The sequence below is a fragment of the Astatotilapia calliptera genome, chromosome 5 (genome assembly GCF_964374335.1).
Source record: "Astatotilapia calliptera chromosome 5, fAstCal68.1, whole genome shotgun sequence".
Lineage (NCBI taxonomy): Eukaryota > Metazoa > Chordata > Actinopteri > Cichliformes > Cichlidae > Astatotilapia > Astatotilapia calliptera.
In genome coordinates this window covers 12,416,563-12,437,684 of record NC_137426.1, presented here as the reverse complement: position 1 = coordinate 12,437,684, position 21,122 = coordinate 12,416,563, and the positions used below count along the sequence as shown (strand labels likewise).

The 21,122-nt window shown below is 40.6% G+C and overlaps 1 protein-coding gene across 8 annotated transcripts in view; it reads right to left on the bottom strand.

Annotated features, from left to right (window-relative positions):
- ptprt (protein tyrosine phosphatase receptor type T) overlaps nt 1-21,122 on the bottom strand; it is a 310,219-nt gene that overhangs the window by 69,509 nt on the left and 219,588 nt on the right. For all 8 annotated transcript variants that reach the window (XM_026167283.2, XM_080301696.1, XM_080301697.1 and 5 more), the window contains 3 exons: nt 8,047-8,201; nt 677-757; nt 536-571 (listed from right to left, as the gene is read on the bottom strand). In XM_026167283.2, the coding sequence (XP_026023068.1) occupies nt 536-571; nt 677-757; nt 8,047-8,201 (272 nt within the window). The remainder of the gene's footprint in view (nt 1-535; nt 572-676; nt 758-8,046; nt 8,202-21,122) is intronic.

Here is a 21,122-nt window from a genome sequence, read left to right as displayed (position 1 = left end):
ATTTGGAGAAAAACGCGAACACTGGCGAGAGGAGGTGTGGCAAGAAGAGGATGAGCTAGGAGCTGACTGATAACTATAATCACATAAAACAAACTTTCCTGTAAAATCCTTTGCATGTGCAGAATGTGTGAGACTGTGTGAAATAGTTCACTTATGCAAAGACAAGCTATACACAGACGTCACACTTTGGCAGTGGCTTGAGCCAACCTTCTTGGCAAAGAATGTGTCAATCTGGCCAACAGAAGGGAAGAGAGGGAGGAAATGAAGAGAAAAAAACAGAAAGAAGGTACAGGAAAATGGTTTTGCAATTTCATTCTGTCCTTGTGTAAATGATGTGATTGTGTGTGGACACATTTCTCCTAGCGTGTGAGTACGAGGGGACTCAAGTTCATTTCAAGATCAAGCACAAAAAATAAGACATGCATTTTTTCTGCTTCATGTATCAGTGCAATTAGCAATAAATTGTGTATTGCAAACATTAGTACATCAGATTTATGCCTTGAGAAAGGAAACTCATAGAAATCCAAATTCTTACCTATAGAAGTTGTGGCTGGAACTGGCTCTTTGGACACTGCAAAGATATTCACAGTCATAAATGAAAAAAAAAGTGTTCAGTTATGAAGAGGAATTCAATGTAAAATTAAAAGACAGATAGTGTGTGAGGATGTGTGTGTACCTGAGTAGTAGGAATTCAGCAGGGATTTGCTCTGCAGCATCTTGCTTCCTTGCACTGAGAAGGAGCAGGGAGAAGGAGAAGCTGGGAAGGAGACAGAAAGGTGAAAAGAAGGTGAAAAAAAGGATTCAAAACAATAAAAACGGAGGAAGGTGAAAAAGGAGGATGCGAGAGAGAAAGGAGGTGGTTAGGGTGGACAAGGAGAAGTAAATGTAGACAGGAAAGAGGAAAAATATATATAAAATGAAAAGTTGTACAGTGAAAGTTTTAAATGAAACAAGCATAAGAGTAAGAAAGTGAAACATGCAACATGAGAAAGAGAAGAGGTACAGGAATCAGGAGGTTGAAAAATAAGAGGGTCAGGTTTGATAAGAAAAGAAAAGGAAAAACAAAATATCATAGGACATGAAATCTAAAAAAAACACCTACATAAAGACAGATCAGTATGCTATATTCAGCAGTTCAGGGGGCAACTCAATAAAACTAATGGCACCATTATATTGAATTTTGAGGATAACAGGGCTTATATTCCAACAATTGTGCACTAAAATCTGGTGTAAAAACGAAACCGAAAAAGACCAATGGATAGGAAGATCACAATTTGTTTTAGAAAACACAATATAAGCATTCTGTAGGATTTATAATACCATACCAATGATATGTCAGTTTTGATTAAAACAACATTTTTAAAGAGGTCATTGATGAGAAGTCAGGCAAATTGTAAACACAGTACTTGCATGTGCTAATTTGACCCTTCCTGCCTTAGGTGCCACCCTTTTTGTAGAGCTGACTCTAATCAGCAATTAAGAGAGTACTTAAGGTGAGAGATAACGGTAAGGTCTAGAGCAGGGGTGGGAAGCTCCAGGCCTCAAGGGCCAGTGTCCTGCAGATTTTAGATATCAACCTGGTCAACACACCTGAATCAACCAATTAGTTCATTACCAGGTCTCTGAAGAACTTCAACAGATGCTGAGGACATCATTTAGCCATATAAATCAGCTGTGTTGGATCAAGGACACATCTAAAACCTGCGGGACACCGGCCCTTGAGGCCTCGAGTTTCCCCACCCCTGGTCTAGATCCTTGTTGGTTTTACAGATTGTGAGCTGTATCTGCGGTGGCTGTGTATTCCTGCTTTGTTGAAAGCAGTGTGTTTTGGTCATTTAGCTTTTGGCTTTTCTTTTCAGTTTAGTGAACAACTCCTGGGGGGTTTTTTCTTCTTTTTTTTTTAAAGGTGACAGCCACTTCTCTGTCTCTTTTAGTTTAATTAGTAATAGAAATTAATAAAAGCCTTTAATTTAACAATTTTGCCTCCCTGTCTCATTTTTTTTTCAACCTGGACACGTTTTGTTACTTTCACACATCCCTTGGAAAGTAACAATATTATTCATGTAATTTGTCACTTATTAGTTGACAATTACATATGTCTCCTAGAAATACACAGAAAAATGAACGGTGAGCTCTGGACACACAGTTTAACTCCAAATGAGAGTGACAGATCTGTCTCAGTATACCCTTAAATCCAGTGCATAACAGCCCAGTGCCAAACATTTTATGCCTTTATGTGAGATGCCAGCAGCACTGACAAAACTTCAGTATTTAATGCCCTTGAAATGATAAATTAGCTGAAAGTAGGACTCCAGAACAAAACAACAACCATGAGCATTTGTTGAAGTGACTTAAGCTTGCATCTATCGTCACTTTTATGGTTATCGGAGATACAGATGGAACAAAAGCATTACAGTGTACTTTTTTAGTTTACTGAGTTTTAGTTTACTGAAGTTCTGTAACATTCTGTCTCATCAAGGTGGTTAGTCTAAATTGCTATTGCCAGTTCAAACTGGCCACCATGGCAATAAGGTCAATGTACCAAAGCTGAAAGTAATTTAGGAGATATGTCATTGGTAATAAATGTGACTGACGGACTTGGTTTATTAAACAGTGACTAAAAGCTATAAGTCCTTGCACATACACTTTACCTCTCACATATACACATAGCTCTAGGGGTCTATAAATAAATGATATCTGGGATACAGAGGCCCACATAAACAAATACAATAAGACAAAACCTAAGGGGAGTGCTGGGAAACTGACAGTTTCATATTATATGCTACCTAGCCTGTTCAATAATCCACATTATATGACAGAGCTAACCTACACATATTTATCTCTTAAGACCTGTATGCATATGGATGCACATGTTTACGCCCACTTGAAGGTAACTGTTCTTGGCTCATTTACATGTTTACATGTTAGCATAGAAATCACTTATGTGTTTGTTTTTTACTATCTGTGAATTTTGATGGTCTAAAGTGAAAAGGTTCCTTTTATGTTCACTGAGCAGATCATAAGATAATGTGCATTTGTTTTCCATCTTTTCCTCTCTCATGCCTTTTTTTTTTTTTTTAATCTCTACTTTGTTGCAGTTTCTCTGATTTTGATTTGGTTTTCCACATACATTCCATTTGTATTGTTTACTTAAGCATATAGTAGTTATATATTATATTTGTAATTAGTGCTAGTGTCAGATTCCATCCATCTTCCAGGGGGCCGGAGTGAGTAGAGCGAGAGGCAGGGTCTGGGCTCACACAAAGAGACAGACAAACATTCACACTCACATACACACCTAGAGGATATTTAGAATCACCTGAGCCCACTAATGGCATGTCTTTGGACTATGGAAGAAACCTGGGATAGCAAACCTACAGAGACACAAGAAGAACTCCACAAAGTTTTTTTTTAAACACAACAACAACAACAACAACAAAAACCTCTGCTGTCATTTTGCGGTTTCAAATGGGTAAGGTGGTTTCAGGAATCGTCTCTTACTTTAGGAATATTGCTGATAACCAGATTACTATGTAATAATGAAAGTCCTTGTGAAACACCAAGAACAGATTCTATAACCAATGTATGATATTCTCTCTTCCCAAATAAAAAGGAATACACACACACACACACCACCAAACATCCATTCACCCGTCCCGCCTAATTGTTATTCAAACTATGATACTCTGTTTGTGTAACGTTTTCTGATACAATGGCCCAATTTCTCTACTGCTGATTATTTAAGTTTCGTCTTCTCTCTCCATTGTCCTCTTTCCTCTGCCTATTCCCTAGTCTCTTCCCTCTGCTCTCCTCTCCTAATACCCCCACACAACATATTTTCTCCTCTTCTATGATAAAATCCCTCACGTCTCATGTGTACCGGCACTGTATGCTAATGTGCCGGAGAAAGAAGCTCAACTTTAATACAGTGAGGAGTGTACCTGCATACAAAAAGAAATCTGCTTTGGCAGCAATGTCCTGTGAAGTAAGCTGGTGACTGGGTGAAAACACAATAACACAAAAAGGTTATTTGCCCTGTGAGGGTCCATTTCCGCAAATATTATTGGGTCCCCTATCTTGTGTCAGCATTTTTCTCTGTCTCATTAAGACTGAGCTTGAATTGGTGACTATGGTGTGTGTGTGTGGGTGTGTGTGTGTGTGTGTTTCCAATTTCTTTATTTCTTTTTCAAATATTCACAAGACACTGTAAGCACACAACAAAAAAGAGAATTGAGTCATATTTTTATACGTGTAACCTTGACAAAGTTTTGTACCATTTTTCCAAAGCTCACAATGGGCAAAGTCAAGTCTCTTTTACATATCCAAATCTTCATTTCACATTTACTGAAAAATTGCATTTATAGACCTGGGGTAGTTGTTTCTAATTGAAGAAAGGGAATTACAGTTTGGTCCATAAGTTTTTGTTTAATAACAAATTTCTTTGTATTTATTGACTCTGTGCAATGACTGCCAGATAGACATTACCAAATGCTATTTCTGCCTTTGAGATTCTCCGATTGGTCTTTAGTGCATCCACCATCAGATGCTGCTTTTTTATGGGTCTTTTTTGCCTTCAGTTTCCAGGCCACTCAGTATCCCATTTCTCTTCCTTGAGAAAATCTTTGGTTGTATTTGCATTATGGTTTAGGTCATTATCTGTTTACACTGAGGTGCTCTCCGATCGCTTTTTCAGCATTTGGCTGAATCTGAGCAGAGTATAGCCATGTACGTAGACTTTAGAATTCATCGTGCTACTTTCATCACCAGTTAGATTATCAATGAATACTAATAACACGGTTCCAGTGACACCCATACATACCACAGCATGCCTCCACCCACCAGATATTGTGCTATGCATTGGGTTGGTATGATTCTACTCTGTTATTGGGTTTTTCACTCTAATGATGGGCTTCTTCATTTGCATCAACATCTCTTTGGACATTATACTGAAACAGCTACTAAATGCAAGTGTTACGTTTCGGTGTTGTCAGTGTTTTGTTTTTGCGTGACTGTCATGTGTTTCCTGTTTTACTTTGAAGGTCTGTTGTTATCTTAGTGTGTTTAGTTTACATTTTCCCTGTCTCGTCAGTTCTAATTTGCCCCAGCTGTGTTTCCCTCTTGTTGTCCATTTTCCTGATTGCCCCTTCTATGTATTTAAGCCTTGTGTTTCAGTGTGTCATGGTCGCGATCTTCCCCCCGTTGTAAATAGTTTGACGTCTTGTTGTAAATAAATAGTCTGTTGTAAATAGTTGTGAATGGGTTTGTTAATATTTTCGTTTGAGACACCTTCGTTTTGGGATTTTGGTGGAGAGCTTTAGTTTTTTTCTCGTGTGTTTTTGCCTTATTTTTATTTTCCTGCGTTGCACCCCGGTTGCCTAGGCCGGGGTGTAACATATGGGGGCTCGTCCGGGATTGCCTTCGCTGGGGGGTCCGGGGACCGCCCCAGCCTTTGTCGTCGCTGGAGGGTCCGTGGGACCGCTCCAGCCTTCATCCGCCTTCGCTGGAGGGTCCGAGGGACCGCTCCAGCCTTCGTCGTCTGCTGGAGGGTCCGTGGGACCGCCCCAGCCTTCATCCGCCTTCGCTGGAGGGTCGGTGGGACCGCTTCAGCCGTCTGTCTTCGCTGGAGGGTCCGAGGGCCGGTCCAGCCTTCATCCGCCTTCGCTGGAGGGTCCGGGGACCGCTCCAGCCTTCGTTTGTCTTCGCTGGAGGATCCGAGGGACCGCTCCAGCCTTCTGCAGCTGGTGGGCTGCGTGTCCGTGTGTGCAGCTGGTGGGCTGCTCATCCGCCTTCGCTGGAGCGTCCGAGGGACCGCTCCAGCCTTCATCCGCCTTCGCTGGAGGGTCCGTGGGACCGCTCCAGCCTTCGTCGTCTGCTGGAGGGTCGGTGGGACCGCTCCAGCCTTCATCAGCTTCGTCCGTCTTCGCTGGAGGGTCCGTTGGAGGGACCGCTTCAGCCTTCGTTTGTCTTCGCTGGAGGGTCCGAGGCACCGCTCCAGCCTTCGTCTGCCTTCGCTGGAGGGTCCGAGGGACCGCTCCAGCCTTCATTCGCCTTCGCTGGAGGGTCCGAGGGACCGCTCCAGTCTTCATCTGCCTTCGCTGGAGGGTCCGAGGGACCGCTCCAGCCTTCGTCGTCTGCTGGAGGGTCAGTGGGACCGCTCCAGCCTTCATCAGCTTCGTCCGTCTTCGCTGGAGGGTCCGAGGCACCGCTCCAGCCTTCGTCTGCCTTCGCTGGAGGGTCCGTGGGACCGCTCCAGCCTTCATCCGTCTTCGCTGGAGGGTCCGTGGGACCGCTCCAGCCTCCACCAGCCTTCATCCGCTTTTGATCAAACATTTCACTTGGGGTTACATGTTTGATTTTTGGGTGGGGGGAAATGTTACGTTTCGGTGTTGTCAGTGTTTTGTTTTTGCGTGACTGTCATGTGTTTCCTGTTTTACTTTGAAGGTCTGTTGTTATCTTAGTGTGTTTAGTTTACATTTTCCCTGTCTCGTCAGTTCTAATTTGCCCCAGCTGTGTTTCCCTCTTGTTGTCCATTTTCCTGATTGCCCCTTCTATGTATTTAAGCCTTGTGTTTCAGTGTGTCATGGTCGCGATCTCCCCCGTGTTGTAAATAGTTTGGTGTTTTGGTGTAAATAAATAGTCTGTTGTAAATGGGTTTTGTCAATACTTTCGTTTTGAGACACTTCCGTTTGGGAATTTGGTGAAGAGCTTTAGTTTTTTTCTCGTGTGTCTTTTTCTTATTTTTATTTTCATACGTTGCACGCCGGTTGCCTAGGCCGGGGTGTAACACAAGTTAAAAAGTTGGAATCAACTGTAAAAGTTTTTTTTTTAATATATTTTTCTCTTTCTCTTATATATTATATATCTTAACTTGTTATAAAGTAATCAGGGAACAAGCCTCACCTGGCCATAAAAACATTTAAGTCAATTGTCAAATTACTTTTGAGACTTTGAAAAAGTGAGACTGTGTACGAATGGCTGCAATTCTTAAACAATTAATCCAAGGCATGTGTTTAATCCCTTGAATTAAAGCTGCCCTTCAATGACATCTGATGAATTGTTTTAAGGTGTCAGTGAACTGGCAAAATTACAAAAAAAAAAATCATTGTCATTGTCCAAAGACTTGTGGACTTATGGCTGATAAAACATTAAATGTCAAGTTGAAGGTTAGCTCCTTTTTCTATATGTTGCAAATGCAAAAACTAATTGCAACTAATTGCTAATTTTACAGTATATATAGGTTCTACGCTCCAGATAAAAGTGGTCTGCTTTAAGTATTTTCAGTACAAAAACATTATTTTACGTCAAAACTGCAGCACGGACAGTTAGAAAAAGAGTGCAGGCAATTACGTCCAGCATTAGCTTGGTACTTAGTCCCTCTTCACCATCCCTGGCTTTCAGTGGTCAAGCACTCCCAAAAGGCCAGCATGACATTTTCAAGTGAAAATGCCCTCCTGAGAGGTCTTGTCTAATTACATCAGAATCACACACAGTTTTACAAAAAGCTGGGACTACTCCCCAACAAATCAAGGCCTAGTTGAAATGTGTGGAATATGCTGTGAAAGAGGATATGCACACTTATATTGTACTTGTATAAAGCACCACATAAAGGGAAAAAATAGAGAGCTCAGCTGAAAATTGTTAAAACAGCACTATGTACGATGGAGGCTAGTGAAGCAGCACAACACACTATGGGTGAAAGACGGCCATATGGAGAGTTTTATTATAAAAATGAAATGTCCACTATTTGAATAAATGAATGTGACAAAATGATTAATGGTACAGAGTCCTAGCATATGCATATTTTAGGGAGTGACAAGGGGAAAAGAAACTTGAAAGTTAACTTTCAGAGAAACAGCAAATTAATTAAATCTGTGGGGTTTTTGTTATTTTTTCTTAACACTTTCCAGAAAGAATACAATGTGGAAAGGACAATGTAGTATTATATTTTCTTGTAAAAAAAACAAAACAAAAACATTATGGTGCCATTTACAGCTGATATCTTCTGGATGCACCTTAGGGCTAGAACTGCAGAGCATTTTGACTTACTGAACCCATTGAGGTCCTGGTTGGAGGTGGAAAAGGGGTCATCTTTGTGTAAGGTGCTGACTTTAGTGGTGCTCTTATCAGCTGTGGTGACTGGACCCATCTCCCTCTGCTGAGTGGAGCTGCTAGCAGTTTCCTTCTGCTTTTTTGCCAACTTTCTATAGAGGTTCAAAAACATAAAAACAAGGATACACAAAGATGAATTATTCACATACAGAAATGCATGCAATTCCTTACATCCACATGCAGCGCGTAAACACAAAGGCACATATACAAAGAAATATTCTTTACGGAACAACAATACTCTTTGGAAGATGAGTTATGGTGAGAACACTAAGAAAAGAGAACATTTTCTTTATTATATGCAGTGACTTGAAACAAAAGAGAATAAATGGCAATATAAGAATGAACAGTGAGTTCTGTGCGCAATAGTGTAGGCAGAGACACATTTCACAGCAAATATTATATGAAACATATATTTTACTTTTTACTTTATGTCAAAATGACAAGGAATATGATTTTGATGATGTATAATGAGTAGTTAAACCCAATCAGGAAGTAAACATGTGCATTTGCATCATCTTTTTAAAAGGTGTGTTTTACCAACAATAAAAAAAAGTTTCTCCATATCATCATTCTAAGGGGCTGTTTCCTGTTGAAAAATGAGCAAACTGCATAAAAAAGTATTTTTTAAAAATGGCCTATGTATGTATAGAAAAGCCTTAGAAATTACAGGGTAAGCTGTTATTTTGTCCCCTCTTATATTACTACAGCAAGGGGGAAAATACAGGTGATATGATTCAATATGGAGAGGCTGACATTCAGTACTTCCAGAACATGTGGGGCTTCTAAACTGACTATATATAATGGTAAGGGTAGTTATGCAGTGACTGCTGATGAGATGCCCCTTGAGTGTGAATGTATCCTTTGATATTTTTTCCACTTATCTGCCACAACGCCCATCTGTTGGCCATTTTGCATAGACTATTTTGAGTTTTGCCTGAACCTTCAGCTGAGAGACCAGATGGTAGAAGAGACAGAAAACCATTACAATCTGACATTGTCCAATAGATTCACCAGAACTAACGGAAATATCAAGACAAAGCATATTTTTACTATCATATTCTATACAAGGAGGAGGGCGCGATAATATAGTGGTTAGTACTGTAACCTCAAAGCAAGAAGGTTTCTGGTTTGAACCCAAGCTTGGACCTTGTTGTGTGGAGTTTGTTGTGTGGGTTTCCTCCTGTTATGCCGGCTTACTGCCACAGTCCAAAAACTGCTTAAATTCACAGAATAAAGCACTATATAAAATTTAATACAAAATTAAATACAGAATTAAATACAAAATTTTCTTGATGACTTATAAATCGCAGAACAGTCAGGCTCCAGAATATCTGTCTGACTTACTGCAGTCTTATATGCACCCTAGAACTCTAAGATCAAGTGACCTCTTGCTCTTGGCCACTTCTAAGTCGAGGCTGGTTCACAGAGGTGACCGGGCATTTGTGGTTGTGGCACTGAAAATGTGGAATTATTTACCTCTCCAGATTAGCAAGGCCCCAACTGTCAGTCTTTTCAAATCCCATCTTAAAACACATTTTCACTCATTAGCTTTCAACATCGCATGAGAGTTACCTATCTATCCACTTGGTCACCTGTTACCAGATATTTGTTATTGATGTTATTTGTTACTGTGTAATTGGTTTTATCATCTTTTTACAGTACTTTGGCCAACATTTTGTTGTTATTAAATTTGCTATATAAATAAAGTAAAAGTAAAGTATATAATGTTTATATAAGCCTATATAAACATTTAGGCTTATTGCCTAAATGTTTTGACTAGTCAGTAAGACAAGAAAAGTGATATGAATGCCAGTCCATTACGTTTATCTTCTAAACCTGTTTTCAAAAAATGACCGACAAACACAGAAGTGATAATTAACGTGCTACTTTTAAATATCAATGTGACATATTGTCCTCTAGATACAGAACAATTCGACAGTGTGACTTAAATAAGCTTTGCAGTTTGACTCATCTCGATATGAGGAAACTCTGGGCTTGGACATCACCTTGACTAGACAGATGTGTCCAAATCCTGACCACTCGCCAGACTTTGTGTGTCATTAGGGGCCCACAAGGCTTGTCAAATTTTAAAGCGTGAAAAAGGCTAAAAACATGTAGTCTCATTTTGCCTGGATTTAAAAGACAAGAGCTTCACTATCGGAATAATTGGATACCAAAAGCTACAGAACATTAAATTATAAAATCAGAAAATATGTATTTCGCAGTATATGTTACATTTTGCAAGCATTTGCCTTTAAATGCCCATGAACAATCGGTTCACATGAAGTAAAACAATAATACCGTTTTTTAAAACAAAAAACAAACAAGTGCATTTTGTTGATGTTAAATGCTCATTGTGCATTTCAATTAATGCACTGTATATTACTGGAAGTACTTATAATTAAATTGAATAACTAAATGGTACATGGGTCAATCTGTATAAACTGAGAACAGTCTATTCATGGGAGAGTAGCCAGGTCTTTATTACCTGCTTGATTTGGATGATAATAGAACTTGGATGCCAATAGGCTCAGCAGAATAGCAGCCCTTTAATGTAGAAGTATACCTTTTTATATTCTTTTGATATAAAAAATAACCTTGTGGATGCGCTTTAAACCACCATTTAATGGAATTTACTTTGAAATAATAGGCCCAAGTGATCTACTAATTAATTAATCGTAAAAGAACCATTTAATCTTGCAAAAACACTTACAGAGTGTGATATTTATTAAACTACTCACGTCAAATACTTACTGAAGAAGCTGCTACATGAGGTGTTCACCTGCAGTCAGGAGTCATATCCAAGGACACTTTGCCATGAAGAGGGACCAGGGATCATACACCCCACCCTGTAATTACTGGACGACCAAGTCTACCACCTGAACCACAGACTTACCACACTGTTTGATTTTAGATCCTAAAAAGGATACTTTTTTTTTTTAGCATATTCTTTTTTCCAATAGTGTCTTAAAAAGACAGCAGAAATGACTCCATGCCATGTCATTGCTTCCAGCATGGCTGTCAGATGATATTGTATGCTTCAGATCATGAGCCATTACTTTCCCTCTTCATACATTTCCCCTCATATATTTCTCAGTGTTTTCTAATTGGCACCTTAGTTTGCAAATGATCAACAAACCCTATCATTAATATGTATTTCAAAATAGAGTAAATATAAATACATTTTGCAGATTTGTCCTATAAAATTCGTCATACTTCTTTCTCTGAGTTTTTGAGGAGAAAAGCCTCCTCCAGAATCCACCAACACAACTTTCTGCTTACTTTAAGTATCTGACATCTAGTCACGAATGGTATACAGTGGGCTGTGTACAAGAAATGGTTATAATAGTTCGATGTGTATGTGTGTTGTTGTTTCTATGAGTAAACACTTGATCTCCTTGATATCTGTGTATGCACTGCAGGTGCTGGACATTCAGTGTTTTTGGCTGTGTCTAAGTGTTACATGTGTCTGTTGTATTGGACTGTTGGTGTACACTGGGCAGTGAGTGGGTGTGTTCCTAAGTGACTTATCACGAATCCGCCTAATACGCCTGCTTACACGTGTCTCTGGAAAACCTGCAGTGTCTTGCACAGTCACTCTAAAAGGCAAATAGAGAAAACACAATGTCACTCATACCTATATTGAATAATCGTGAGTCTCTTAACACTTACTTGCTACAGGATTGTTTCACTACTATATGTTGTTAGTGAGACATGAAATTAAAACTATGTACTCCACAAAAAAGTCAATAAACATCCAAAGGACACACTGAATCTGTTTCTTGGCTAAACAGCATCTAGAAAACATGAATTTAAAAAGAAAATGTTGTGTGTGTGTGTTGCACTTGTTAAGCCCACTAAGGGTCAGGAAGCAATAAGTGTGAGGTCAAAAGCGAAAGCAAGATCCCTTTTGATCCCCATGATTCCATTGGCTGACAGAATAATACTAACAATAATGTTTGTTTGTGACTGAGAGAGATATGTAGAGATATGAAATTAAAGCAGTAAACCCATTATAGTGTGTGTGTGTGTGTGTGTGTGTGTGTGTGTGTGTGTGTGTGTGTGTGTGTGTGTGTGTCCACATAGCAGGCAGGTCTGGCCCGGATCTGGTATCAAGCCAGTACTGCTGGCTGACTTCTGGCATGATAAGACGTATGTCATCCAGATATGGGCCAGGCCTGGCATAGATGACACTGTTTATGCGATGGCATGCCATATCTGGCTCGATTGTGGTTTGGTTCATGTGGCCCAGGCCCATAGATAACAGGTCTGGCCCGGATCTGGCATCAAGCTGGCACTTCTGACTGACTGGTGTCATGGCAGAGTATATGTCAGCCAGATGTGGGCCAGGTCTGGCAATGATGGCACTATTTATGTTCCTATTTTCCTATTTTAGTTAGAAGACCCAAATGCCATGTTTCAATACTATACTGCTATGGTAGCCAATGTTTCAAATGCAGGTTTGACAGGTTTGTGAATGTACACTTTATCCAAAACCTAGTGACGGTTTACTCATCTTTGCCAGTGGGTGGCTGTAGCTCAGGAGACAGAGCAGGTCAACTACTGATCAGAAGGCTAGTAGTTTGATCCCTGGCTCCTCCAGTCTGCATGTCAAGAGTGTGAATGTGTATGAATGTAGTTAGGAAGCACTCAATTTAGAGAAAGTGTGTGAATGTGGCATATTGTATAGAGCACTTTAAGTAATCTGGGAGACTAGAAAAGCGCTATAAAAGAGTCAGTCCATTCACTGAGTTTCGTCATGTTACTTTTGCATGTTCTGGCACATGTTGTTATTACATGGCTTGATTAAGGTACACATTAGGCTGACATCTGGGGCCAGAGTTGAAACTGTTCTGGCTCAGCACAGGGCCAGCAGTGTGTCTACAACTGGCCCGTGGCTGCACCCAACTTACACATGGCCCACATACCGCAAAGAATGACGGTCCACACATGGGCCAGCACAGGACCACCAGTGTGTCTGCAACTGGCCTTGTGCTGGCCCATGTATGGGCCACATCTGGCAAACCAGATCTGGGCCACCAAAGGGCCATTCTTTGCAGTATGTGTCACGGCCGGGCGGATTACACACAGTAATTCGGCGTGCCCATGTGGCGTGCTGGCTAGACCCAAGCGCGGCGAAGGCTAGCGGTGGGTTTGGAGCAGACACGCAGTTATTCTAGTAATGACCAGTGCACGAAGCGTGGCTTCGGAACGGTCGTTACAGACAGAGAGCGAGCGGAGCCGGGAAGAGAAAAAGGATTGAAAGGGATTGTAACTCACAGTTGCTGAATCAGGCGGAGACTGACGTCGGCAGAGTTTCGGAGCTCCTGACACGAAGATACTGATGTCTGAGCGGCGAACAGGTGGGTGGCGTCTCTCTTTTAACCCCGGCCCCGTGATCAGCTGATCACAGCCGATCACCGGCTGACAGTATGTGGGCCATGTGTAAGCACATTGTGTGGGCAAGATCCAGGCCACACCAATTTTGCTATGTGTGTGTGTGTGTGTGTGTGTGTGTGTGTGTGTGTGTGTGTGTGTGTGTGTGTGTGTGTGTGTGTGTGTGTGTGTGTGTGTGTGTTTAAAAGCCTGGGATCAGATGATGAGCTGTAGTTGCCCTTAAGCACTTAAGCCAGGGCGAGAAAAGACATAAGTAAAAATCAAAGACAGATGATAAGACAGAGACAGAGCAGATGTGAAAAGTGAACATGAGAAAGGAGGAAGACAAATGAAACAGCTCATCAATAAAGAGGCAATAAATAAAAAACAACAACATAAAAACAAAGAAAGAGTGAGATGAACGATGTTAGAAAGAACATTTTCAGGAAAACTACAAGAGACAAGAAGGAATGACCTTACAAAGTTTCTCCCATAATCATTTCCTTCCATCAACCCCAGGTTCAACCTTGCTATGCTCCACACCAATTTATAGGCGACAGAACCTCAAAACCTCCTGTGTGATTGGAGCTTAGAGTGGCCTATTCCTGACTATCTGACTGCACTTTGACAGAAAAGTGGGCAGAGATGAAGAGGAAGAGGAAGAGGAGAGCAAAGAAAGGAAAGTCAAATTAAAAAAACTGAAGAGAAGGAGAAAAAAATAAAAAACGGGAAGTTGAGGAGAAAAATGAAAGGAAAATAATTTTTCCTTTCATTAGGAAATAGAGGTGGCAGATGAAGAAAGTGACAGAAGTAGAAACAATGCAGCAAAAGCAGGCATAGAGTGGAAGAAGTAAAAGCAAAAGACAAAAACCTGCAACTTGTAGTGTGTGAAAGGCTTCCCCACTCTCCTCCCCGCTCTTTCACCAAACCTCGACCTAGCACACATTCATACCAATAATGGACTCATTTAAATGACAAATTCCTTGCATATTCTAAGTGGCACTGAGCACGACTTAATCCTTCTTTAATGAATGTCACGGCGGCAGTTCATTAAGTACTAAGGTTACCCTGCCGGGTGCAACCACGGCAAAAATCATGGACTTCTTTGTGGCCAGAGCGACATTAATTGTAGGCTGTTTGGTAGGTTGATAATGAGAGATTTTTGGCAGAAATGTCTTTTTTTGTGTATGAGTGTGAGAAAAGATACATTATAATAGAGAGACATGAGATGAGATGAAATGAGGTGAATCAATGCATCAGTAGATATGGTCAGGAAAAAATTTTATTCTTTCTTATTTGATGTATTAACCTGAGCACTTGATGGGTCCATTTCCAAAATGCTGTATATGTAAAATTCATTACCAAATAATATAATAAAATACAAAAGTTGCTATCCAGGGAGTTAAAGTTTATCTGAAGCTCAGGAGGTAGAGCAGGTCATGTACTGATAGGAAGGTGTGTGGTTTGATCCCTGGCTCCCCCACTGTGCATGCCAAATATCCTTGGGCAAGATACTAGCCCCAAGTTGCTCTTCGATGCATCCATCGGAGTATGAATGCGTGTAAAATGCTTGTGTAAATGGGTGAATGTGGCAATTTGTATAAAGCACTCTGAGTGCTCCAGGACAGTAGTAATGCTCTAAGATCTAAGAATCAGTCCATTTACCAGTATATTGTTTTCAAGATAAGTAGGATCATTAATTTGACATCAAAATGGTAATGCAGTACAGCTGTTTCCTTCCTTCCTTCACCTTTTAGACATCCATGTCTATATTTCAGTAGCAGAGTTACTGTTTTGACTCCATGGAGGAGATTGCTGACATATAGAAAGATAATGGCCAAAAAATTTTAAAATCACCTTGTCCATTCTTATTCAAGTTTTTGTGGAAATGATTGATTCTTCAATTTTCAGAAAGCAAACTCTGAACTGAATTTATTTCATGGCAGCAAGTATGGCTTGTTGATACAAACTCATGCCAAGAGAATTGCATTCATTTTAGTTGAAGCTTGGCAAGTGATCACGGCAACCTCAAGGCGTCCAGTCAAACATGGGAGAGGCCATTTGTTTCTTTTGTTGAGTGAGAACTTCTGTATTATGGCTAGAATGGCGTCAGCCATTTGGTTGGCAACTAGATAGCTCAAATATCCTCGAGCCATCCCCAGCCAGTGCTGAAGTCAGACAGGCAGTCAGTCACTTCAGGATGACAGCAGTAGCTCCAGAGGAGGCTGCAGGCGAAGCCCAAACAAACTTTCATCTGCGTATCACAGGATTTAGAGACAGACCCAACAAGGGAGGGAGAGATTGAGGGATATAAAGAGAGGTGAAGAGAGAGATAGAGGTTGAAAAGACAGAGTGAACCAAAACACACAAACACACACTACAGGATTGCAGGAGTCTTGTGCAAATTTAAATCCCCTTCTCATCTAACAGTAAACCTCCTTGGGCTATAACTGTGCATCTATGTATATATGGGTGAGACTGGCTGTGCATTACAACCAATTTTTAAAAGTGGGAAAAAATGTATGTGTATTTTCAGCTTCTTAATTATTAATTTCACATTTTCTACATATTTAGTTGTCATGTTATGTTTATTTGTATGTTTCCATTAGGGCTGGGGTATATGGCCTCGAATCCATATCGTGGTATAATTTGAAGCATGTGTCGTAACGATATATATCACGTTATATTCTTTTCTTCTGTATACCGTATTTTACACACTATAAGGCCTTTAATTTTCTCAAAAATCGACAGTGCACCTTATAATCCGGTGCGCCTTATGTATGAATTCTGGTTGTTCTTACTGACCTGACCCTGACTACATGGGGCTCAAAATCTGTCAAAAAATGGTTTAGTGCAACTTTGGTAAGGTACGAAGCTGCACCACTTGATGGCTTGTCGGAGCATTACGGCTATCGTAGTCAGGAGCCTCGTGAAGTAATCTAGGTCCAAAACTCTGTCTGCTTCAGGTCCCAAAGTCAAACAAACACTGCAGCATCACTGAGAGTTAAAAACTGTCTAAATTCTTTCATCTTTAATAAATTCATCAGCGTTGCTACTAGGGATGCACCGATACCGGTATCGGGTATCGGCCTCGATACCACATTTTCTAAAGTACTCGTACTCGTTAAAAGTCCCCTGATACCAAGGACCGATACCACGGTCTGAGACCTGTCTATGTTTGAGCGGCATGTAAGGGGTTAATCACAGGCGCCGAGTGCCCGCCCCCAGGCCCCGGCTGCAGCTCAGAGCGGGGAGAAAGCGAAGCGAGACATATCAGCTGTGTGGAACTATTTTAAAGTGAACGATTACGCGAAAACAAAGGCGGACTGCAAATTGTCCTCAGCGAAATTGTCCAGAGGAGGCTCTAAAGGTAGCGCATTTAACACAAGCAATTTAATCAAGCACCTAAAATCCCAACACAACAACAAGTACAAAGAGTTTACCCACGCTTATTAGCACAGAGGAGCATAGCTGATGCTATAGCAGTGGGACGGAAAATAGTTGGGCATTTTAAACATTCCGCCTTAGCCTACTCCCGCCTCGAGGACATTCAGGGACAGCTCAACCAGCCAATAAAGAGACTGCAGCAGGATGTACAGACGCGCTGGAACAGCACGTATTACATGCTCCAGTCCCTCATTGAGCAAAAGCGAGTGCACGAACTCACTGACTATCTCACCGCTCACCAATGGGCTCTTATGGAGACGACTGTTGCCATCCTCACCCCCTTTGAGGAACTAACTAAAAAAAGTGAGCAGCTACAACGCACTAGCCTCTGATGTCATCCCAGCTGTGACTGTGCTAGTGAGACTTCTAAACAGAGAAACAGACGAACAAATTTAAAATTAAATTTTGTTTTTTTATAATTATTTATTCTGTAATGTGTTGCATACAACATGCTTTTCATTTTAAATAAATGTTCTTAATTCCAAACTAGTCCCTTGTTTGTTTGTTTTTTGTTCAATTATAGGACTAAAGCTGTTACCTGCAAATTTAAATCATCTTTTTATTAAGTACTCGGTATCGGTATCGGCGAGTACTGAAATGCAAGTACTCGTACTCGTACTCGTTTCCAAAAAAGTGGTATCGGTGCATCCCTAGTTGCTACTTTACCAGTTAAGTTTAACACCCAGGCATCCATGAAAACAGAATTTATTGAATCTAATGGAGTTGGAAGTTAGCAGGAAGTTAGCTCGCTAGTTTCCACCTGAACATGAGAGAGATTTCTGAAAAAATGTAAACATACAGCTCTGCTGTCACTTCCAACATAAAGGAAGACAGAAAATTAAACAGCAGTGACTTTTTTAGGGTTACTGAAGTTGGGCTAGTTGATATATAATGATGTGCTACGTGATGTTAACATAACATAAACAGTGAAGCTGGAGGATGAACGCTAACTTTTTTCCACTCGATCAAACTCTACGGGAGGGTTCCTGATGGTTAGGGACAAATGCAACCGCATGGCAGGATGCTGTGAACGGACCAAACTTCAGTCAGGAGAACAACTGAGATAATCCATCCACAATACGAGGTTAGTCATTAATATACTGCAACAACATGGGAACAGAGCAGCTGCGACAGAATTCAACATTAACGAATCAATGTTACGGAAGTGGATGAAGCACAGTTTCTGGCTTTCCTCATATTCCAAAACATGCTTTGTCTCTTTGCTATTACTGTCGTCTGGCATAATTTGCAGATGATATTGCTTGCAGCTGCTGCGATGCTTTTGACCAAAACAGGCGCAGCTTGATGACACCATCAACACGAGCTATCGCAGTAGAGCGGTATAGTCAAAATGTCTACCGTTGGCCAAATTCATATCGTTTCTACCATATACCGTTTATACCGCCCACCCCTAGTTTCCATCATATCTTTTCTGCTTATAATTGTATTTCAATTATGGAGTTTTGGTCTTTAGAGATACTGATAGTTATAGTCATAATAAAAATGACAAGAACTATATTAGGTTGGTTTGAGAGAGACTTTTATCAAATTCAAATATTTCATATAAATCAAGATCTTCATGCATTTGTGTCTATGTGTAATAATCCAAACTGTCATCTAAGGACATTCCTTGAGTTCAAGCTTACTCTGTCAGTCTGTGTGTGAGCTGTACATTTGTCCAAGGCTGTTATTGTGGTGTGTTGGTGTATGATTTTGACTATTGTTACAAGGATTATTCTTAAGATGTCTGCTTGTGTCTCCACTGACATATTTATATGAGATTCAGCATGGCAGGTCATGCTCATTTTTTCTATGCCGAGACAAATTAAACACTGTCACGAGTGTGCAAAAGCAGGAAAACCACAGTGATGGCTGCTGTCTTTCTAATTGTGCCAGTTTCATATTATAAAAAAGCAATTTCCAGTGGGTCAACAAGCCTCAGGGGGGCTGTTTTAAAAAGAAGTGTTGGTATATGATGACTTTTCTACTCAGTAAGGAGCCTGCTGGAGATCTGGAGGAAATTTTCAAATGCTTTGAAGACAGCTGCAGAAGTGAAGAGTTTTAAAAATTCTCAGCAAGGATTTGTGCAGGAGCTCGGGGCAACACCGTGCATGTGACTGTGCAGGTATACTGGTGTGTGTGTGTGTGCACGCCTGTACGTGTTTCTGCGTGTATGAACAGACAGCTATAATAGTGCCTCATTAGAACTAGTTAATAAGGAAATAGCCACTTGGTAGAGAAGATAATAGTGAATTACATTGACCTTTTAGGATGAAAACACTTTAAGAGACGGACCGTGAAAACAATGCAGATGAAGTTTGGCTGAAATTTACCCTCACTGCAAAACTCACGCTCTAGTTAGTTCAGCCACCCAAAAATATCAAAAGACTTCTTCTCATTGTTGATTATACAGGGGAGTGCAGAATTATTAGGCAAGTTGTATTTCTGAGGAATAATGTTATTATTGAACAACAACCATGTTCTCAATGAACCCAAAAAACTCATTAATATCAAAGCTGAATGTTTTTGGAAGTAGTTTTTAGTTTGTTTTTAGTTTTAGCTATTTTAGGGGGATATCTGTGTGTGCAGGTGACTATTACTGTGCATAATTATTAGGCAACTTAACAAAAAACAAATATATACCCATTTCAATTATTTATTTTTACCAGTGAAACCAATATAACATCTCCACATTCACAAATATACATTTCTGACATTTAAAAACAAAACAAAAACAAATCAGCGACCAATATAGCCACCTTTCTTTGCAAGGACACTCAAAAGCCTGCCATCCATGGATTCTGTCAGTGTTTTGATCTGTTCACCATCAACATTGCGTGCAGCAGCAACCACAGCCTCCCAGACACTGTTCAGAGAGGTGTACTGTTTTCCCTCCTTGTAAATCTCACATTTGATGATGGATCACAGGTTCTCAAGGGGGTTCAAATCAGGTGAACAAGGAGGCCATGTCATTAGTTTTTCTTCTTTTATACCCTTTCTTGCCAGCCACGCTGTGGAGTACTTGGACGCGTGTGATGGAGCATTGTCCTGCATGAAAATCATGTTTTTCTTGAAGGATGCGGACTTCTTCCTGTACCACTGCTTGAAGAAGGTGTCTTCCAGAAACTGGCAGTAGGACTGGGAGTTGAGCTTGACTCCATCCTCAACCCGAAAAGGCCCCACAAGCTCATCTTTGATGATACCAGTCCAAACCAGTACTCCACCTTGCTGGCGTCTGAGTCGGACTGGAGCTCTCTGCCCTTTACCAATCCAGCCACGGGCCCATCCATCTGGCCCATCAAGACTCACTCTCATTTCATCAGTCCATAAAACCTTAGAAAAATCAGTCTTGAGATATTTCTTGGCCCAGTCTTGACGTTTCAGCTTGTGTGTCTTGTTCAGTGGTGGTCGTCTTTCAGCCTTTCTTACCTTGGCCATGTCTCTGAGTATTGCACACCTTGTGCTTTTGGGCACTCCAGTGATGTTGCAGCTCTGAAATATGGCCAAACTGGTGGCAAGTGGCATCTTGGCAGCTGCACGCTTGACTGTTCTCAGTTCATGGGCAGTTATTTTGCACCTTGGTTTTTCCACACGCTTCTTGCGACCCTGTTGACTATTTTGAATGAAAGGCTTGATTGTTCGATGATCACGCTTCAGAAGCTTTGCAATTTTGAGACTGCTGCATCCCTCTGCATGATATCTCATTATTTTTTACTTTTCTGAGCCTGTCAAGTCCTTCTTTTGACCCATTTTGCCAAAGGAAAGGAAGTTGCCTAATAATTATGCACACTTGATATAGGGTGTTGATGTCATTAGACCACACCCCTTCTCATTACAGAGATGCACATCACCTAATATGCTTAATTGGTAGTAGGCTTTCGAGCCTATAAAGCTTGGGGTAAGACAACATGCATGAAGAGGATGATGTGGACAAAATACTCATTTGCCTAATAATTCTGCACTCCCTGTATAAGGAGTACATATTTTGTATAGTGTTACTATTACATTAATTACACTATTACATTTGGTTAGTCAGTATAGCAGGTGAATATAACTTGTGAATGTAAAGCAGAATGGTCAGAAGTATTAGACTTAAGACTAATATTTAATAGCAAAGCTATTTGAGGGCAGTTACTATGCAAAATGTACATACGCAGTAAATTGAGGTTAATATGTATATATCTCCTTTA